This window comes from Drosophila teissieri, chromosome 2L (assembly GCF_016746235.2).
Source record: "Drosophila teissieri strain GT53w chromosome 2L, Prin_Dtei_1.1, whole genome shotgun sequence".
Taxonomy (NCBI): domain Eukaryota; kingdom Metazoa; phylum Arthropoda; class Insecta; order Diptera; family Drosophilidae; genus Drosophila; species Drosophila teissieri.
The window spans coordinates 20845341-20851310 of NC_053029.1; the positions used below are offsets into that span (position 1 = coordinate 20845341).

The 5970-nt window shown below is 46.1% G+C and overlaps 1 protein-coding gene across 1 annotated transcript; it reads right to left on the reverse strand.

Moving 5' to 3' along the window:
• On the reverse strand, window positions 1–1733 carry LOC122626442. The gene is made up of 4 exons (XM_043806714.1): window positions 1643–1733; window positions 993–1172; window positions 650–925; window positions 1–594 (listed from the first exon to the last, which is right to left on the reverse strand). Exons 1-4 carry the CDS (start codon window positions 1661–1663, stop codon window positions 82–84), a joined length of 990 nt encoding a protein of 329 aa, XP_043662649.1. The 5' UTR covers window positions 1664–1733; the 3' UTR covers window positions 1–81.
• Between the last annotated feature and the right edge of the window lie 4237 nt (window positions 1734–5970).

Below are 5970 nucleotides of genomic sequence, written 5' to 3' on the forward strand. Positions count from 1 at the left end.
TTGGCAGGATTAGCGGGATCAATTATCGGATATCAGTGCTGTCGCCTGGCTGGTTGCCAAACGGAGACCCCTGCCGCGGACCTAGTCCCATCCGTGGCCATGGCTCACTGGCACCCACACCTTCTCCCAGACGGGCTTCCACACCTTCTTCCACTCCTGCACCTTGACCTCCTTCCAGACGGGCACGTTGACCGACTGCCACTCGTCCTTCCACGCCTGCCGCTTCTCGGTAGCCCACACCTGGCGCTTCTCGGTGCGCCAGATCTGAACCTTCTCCTCGATCCAGGTCTCGCGCTTCTCCTTGATCCAGATCTGCTTCTTCACGGGCTTCCACACCTGGATCCACTCGTCCTTCCACTCCAGCTTCTTGTCTTGCTTCCACTCCTGCACCTTCTCCGTCTTCCATTCCTGCTTCTTCTCGGTGCGCCACTCCTGCTTTTTCTCCGTCTTCCACTCCTGCTTCTTCTCGGTGCGCCAGACCTTCTTCCACACGGGCTTCCAGACTAGCTTCTTACGCCAGAGATCGTGGCTAGTGTATTCCCAGCCCTCGTGATCCTTGCCCAAGAACTTCTCGCCGGGAATGCCCATTTTCACCTGTAAGAAGCTTGAACTTAGTTCATGTTTCAACGGAGATCGGGAAACCACCTACCCATTGGGGCTCGAACATTTGCTTCCAGTCTGCGACCTGTACTTCCTTCCAAATGGGCACTTGTATTTCCTTCCAGTAAGGGACCTGCACCTCCTTCCAGATGGGCACCTGAATTTCCTTCCACACGGCGACCTTTGTGGGCACCCAAATGGGTTTCGTTATCTTCTTCCATTCGGCCACCTTGACCTCCTTCCAGGCGGGTACCTCTCTCTCCTCGATCTTCGGCTTCTTTACAATCTTCCAGTCGGGAACCTTTTCTTCTTTCCAGACGGGAACCTGGAGGATATTCATTTACGTTTCATAAGGACTTCGGTTGAAAGGCAGTGCCCCGCCAGTGCCATACCTTGACTTCCTTCCAAATTGGGACCGAAACCTTCTTCCACTTGGTTTCCCACGCCTCCTTCTTAACGGTCTTCCACACCTGGACCCAATCTTCCTTCCAGGTGAGCTTCTTCTTCCACACTCCCTCGGGGGGATGGGCGTAGGCTAAGCTTAGGATTAGCGCGCAGCTGGCGCTTAGTAGCTGCGGGAGAAATGAAAATGTAACGAAATGGGTTTAATGATTTGGCAGTGGTGCTTGTTGATTCCATGATGTATTTGCTTATATCGATTATATTATTGGATTAAAAATGGTAACTGATAATTCTGAATTCTGCTTAGATTATTGGGTGTTGGAAAAGAAGCCTAAATTAATTTGGAATATGCATTAAGAAGTACGATTTTAAAAACTGAAAACATTCGTAATCTTCGAGGTACGTTTTTTTGGGTTGCATTTTATTTGTTTGGGTTTTAGACATAAATTTTAACCTTATGTGGGGTTTAATTTATACGCGACTTTGGTATTTTATGTTAAATGTTTTGTGCTTTTTATCATTAAGCTTGAGTTTTGCACAGTTATTTTCACTTCATTTATATATTTTCGAATTCCACAAATGGTTTAATTTTTGTTTCTCAAGGATGCACTAGTATCATTCGTATTTCTCAAACACTAACCAACAGACTTAGGGATCTCATGCTTGGTATCCCTTGCACCACCAACAGCGCGTCAAAACAGAAGGAGCTGATATGTGCCTCCTCTGAGGTCTTCTATGAACACTATTCGCATTTCCCTACCTGCACATCTATTTATATTTTGAATGGCCTCGTCTCCGAGCCACCGACTCCGGCGTCGCGGTCGCCGTGGGCAGAGCAGCAGCGGTGGCAAAAACAAAAGAAGAGCCAAATCCACACCGCCATCGGACCAAAGCTCGGCCGCTCTGCCCAGGTGGGTTGTTCCAGGTGCAAAATGCACGCAGCAGAGGCGCCGCGTCGCTGCCGACGTCCCATCGAAAGCAAAAGCAAAGCAAAAGCAAGAGCAAAGCACAGCAAAAGCCAAAGCCAAAGCCAAAGCAAAAGCAAACTGAAATCGAAAATCGCAGAGAGTGAGAGTGAAATGGAATGGCGCTCGGCCCGCCAGCTGATGAAGCTGCCTCTTGGACCGCCGATGACTGCGCGGATTTTCCCAAGGTAACGGCGCAGCTTCAAAACAAAGCGAACAAGACCACGAATACGCATACCTACTGTAGGCCGACTATTTCGTACTGCCATTGGACTCGAGTGCTCTGAGCTCGGACCCATTGACCAGTGGACCCATGGGTCACTTGAGATCCGTCTTCGCGGAGTAAATGGTCTTGGTCAGAAGAAGACCCCGCGGTAGAATGCTACCGCTCGAAGTGATGAAGTTGGCAGCGATGAATGCTTAATTGCAACAAAATCCCATCCTACGCAGCTGAAAATTAAGAGATGTACTTTTAGGTCATTAGGTCTGTAGACTTTTTTTTATACTGTCAACCCTGATTTTGTTGACTTTATTATTTAATTTTTTATTTTTACGTGTGATAGGAAAATATCCGTGGGCTAATTTTTAAGGTGTTGCTACCGGAAGTTTGTATGTAAACAGAGATCTATAAAAAGATCCCCGTAGTTGAAGGTATTATATGACTAAAATAAAACAGAATTTCTATCGCCATTAATCTGATGATACAATCAAGGTCTTTGAAATGATCATTTAGCAACAAATTATTTAAGTCCGTAGTTTTATAATCTGCATGGGTATCCAAAATTAATGATCATTAAATGTTTTTTGCAAGACGCTATAAAGTAAAGCGAAATTACTGCAATGATTACTACACTGACCCTACTACGCCCCATGTAGTAATTTGCCTTTACTATACCAGCAACCAAACTTTGTATGCATTATCAATCATCTTCCACCATCATCCTCAAATGAGTTAATAGACCCCGTCCTACCCCCGAAAATCAATCAATCAATCCCCGTGCAAAGTAGTTCACCTCCGGCCAAAAAGCTATTGATAAGGTCAATTGCTGTGGGCGTGTTGTTACACTGGGCCCAGACGCTAAGTAGTCTTAAGCTGCAACAATTTGGGCTACGTGCCCGCGTTTCATATGGCTCGATTAACCATGTCCGACTCCCTGCTCTGAACTTGAGTGACAAACAATTAGCACGACTGAGTTCAGCAGTCCCCTTGCTTGCCAAACGATCACGGGAGGAATCCGACTGGCCAAATCAAAGACAACAAATGCCGTTTATGGACGCGGCGACCTAACCGCTCAAATGGCAATGGTGACCTCCGCGGCATGAAGACGTTTAGCAGCTCCACTGCCCGCGGTCGAAGTGCTTCTGTGCACTGAAAGAAATTACCTGTACTTTCGTTGCCTTATTTAAGTCACCACTTTTTTCTACGATCCTAAGAACCGTCGCTGAACAGTTGGATATTCATGATAGTAAAAAAACACTTTATAATATGTTATTAATTTTAACAACATAATTTTAGTATTTAACATTACGACATGTGCATAATGAGAGCTATGGCCGCACTTAAATTTAGTTAATAACGATAACTGACCACTTGAAACTACTTCAAAGTTTATGTTCAGTGCTATTCTGGTAGTGCGCTTTAGCGAGTGGCTTCAACAGGGGCCAAATGGACTTTTTAGCACGGTGGAGCGGCCTGCGCTTGATGATCACCCGGATAGATTGGGCATCAGTCCGTGATAAACGCACCAAGACCAAACAGTTGGCCACAATTAACACCCGAGAAACGGAACAAGCTGGAGTTTGAGTGTCCGATTGTGGGACTGCACACAGGGCGCATCGGGCTGAAGTTGGGCCTATGGGACGATCCGATATGATCGTAAATAATACACGATGCCTAAATTAAAACCGACAGGCTTGTCGCCCCAGAAGTTGCATAACTATCCAGTGGGGAGCAAGGGGAGGTTACAGGAGGGGCGGTCAGGCGGCCTTCAGTGCAGTGCTGCAAAAGGAGAAGCAGACAACATAAAGTGGGGCCCCGACATGTTAAGCCAATTTAGCAAAAAACCAAAACTCGAAATTAGGTAAAGAAACACGAATATAATGAAGAATGTGCAACAGGCTCGTTCGCTGCGCCGGATCGCATTTTGTTTCATTTTCGTATTTTTGTATTTTAGCTCGCTTTTTGTTGGTCAAAATGAAATTGAAATTCCTGAAACGTGACCAGCAGATCTGCGACGACATTCGACTGGCAATTCGGGTTTCAGCTTGGGTCTGGGTTTGGGGTTTGGGGTTTGGGTTTGGGGTTTGGGTTTTGGTTTGGCTTCCCGGCGAAGATGTCGTTGATGGAGTTGCAGCTGGATGTGGAGTCGAGTCGAGTCGCCTCTGGAGCTAAATGGCAGGATGGATCGATGGATGGCAGGCTGCAGGCCACGGAAACACCTTTCGCTGCGGTTTTCTTGTCCCTGCTCACCCAGTTGCATAATTTACTGCATCTCTTTATTGATCTCGACGCTTATATGTAGGTTATGCATTGCCTTATATTATCACTATCGGCAGACAGGTTTCCGCTGCGCGGAAGGGAAGCGTGTGAAATTGGCTGGAAAACGTGTTAGACCAAGCTGCAAGGAAGGAAAATTAAATTGAGCGAAAGGTCTGATGGGCCTCGCTAAAAATGTTTTGACAGTTCCCTCGGCTAATCCCATAATGGCCAGATTTTATGGTTGCTGAGAAGAAAATACTTCTCATACGAGGGACCGAGAAATATGTACATTCAATTATAAACAGGAAGGAAAACAAATCAGTTGTCAGTTGTCTCATCTTACTATAGACGCAAGTCAAAGATTTATATTTACAGGCTGTAACATAAGGTATAAAAACAGTCGTAAGTTCATATTATTTCTTAGCCATAATATGAGCTTAAATTTAGAAATATTTAGATCAGCACCTACTATTTTAGGTATATTTTAAAGATTTTAAATGCTGTTAAGATTTTTGTGACACTACTATTAGATTTATTTCGTAAGCGATTTGTACAAAATCCAACTTAAAGCTTTACATTTTGCATATGAATATGTTGCAATTCAAGTAAGACTCGTGATTTTATCACCTGCCCCACAGGCCAGTTTTAAATTGCAGTTGTCTGCTTAATCATAGCCTATAGCCTCATGACGATTCACAAATTCTTTGTTTCACTTTTATTACATTTCTTGTTAGCCGAATGCATTTCCCATCCCTGAGCAGCGTATACTTTATTTTATTGCGCATACGCCTCATTGAGCGGGACGCTGTTGCAATGCGACAGCTTGAAATAGCAGTCACTTATCTGCCGAACAATAAGCCATAACAAAACACTCACGTTCACACATGGCTAACCTTCAATCAGGCTCTCGTGGATCAGGCCTAATCCGAACGTGGCGGACGACGGGAGGCTGAGGATAAGGTCTGCAACGTCACCGTCATCATTCCAGCGGCAATTGCCTGTGGCTTTCTTCACTGCCGCTCGACACTTGGTACTTGGCGCTTAGCACTTGGACTGCTCCAATTTGTTGCGTGGAGCTGGACCGCATTGGACCCGATACTGGAGCTGCAGGTGGTGCGCAAGTTTCGACGTTAATGTCATTGTTGCCCCGGTCCACCTGACCCACTTGCATGGTAAATGAAGCGGCGCTCATTGCAGGTCTATAAATTGATTTCATTACAGTTGCATCACGCATTCGAGTCGGTGGGTGCGTTTAGTCGGCTTAAACGGGATGCCAAATTGATTGGGCTGGTAATCAGAGTTGAAAGTGCGTGCACACTTAGCCCCAGTGGCCACATTGGATTAAGCAGCAGGTGGCCAAGAGCCGAAGAGCGGCGCCAAGTGTTGGCCGAGATTCGAGATCCGTTCGGAAGATGAGCGGCACTCGTTCACTGGTTTAAGCCAAGGCCATCCAGCCGCAAGTTAACAACATGTTGGACACCGCCAACGGGTATTAACGCTTATTAATGGCCACAGCCAGTGCGC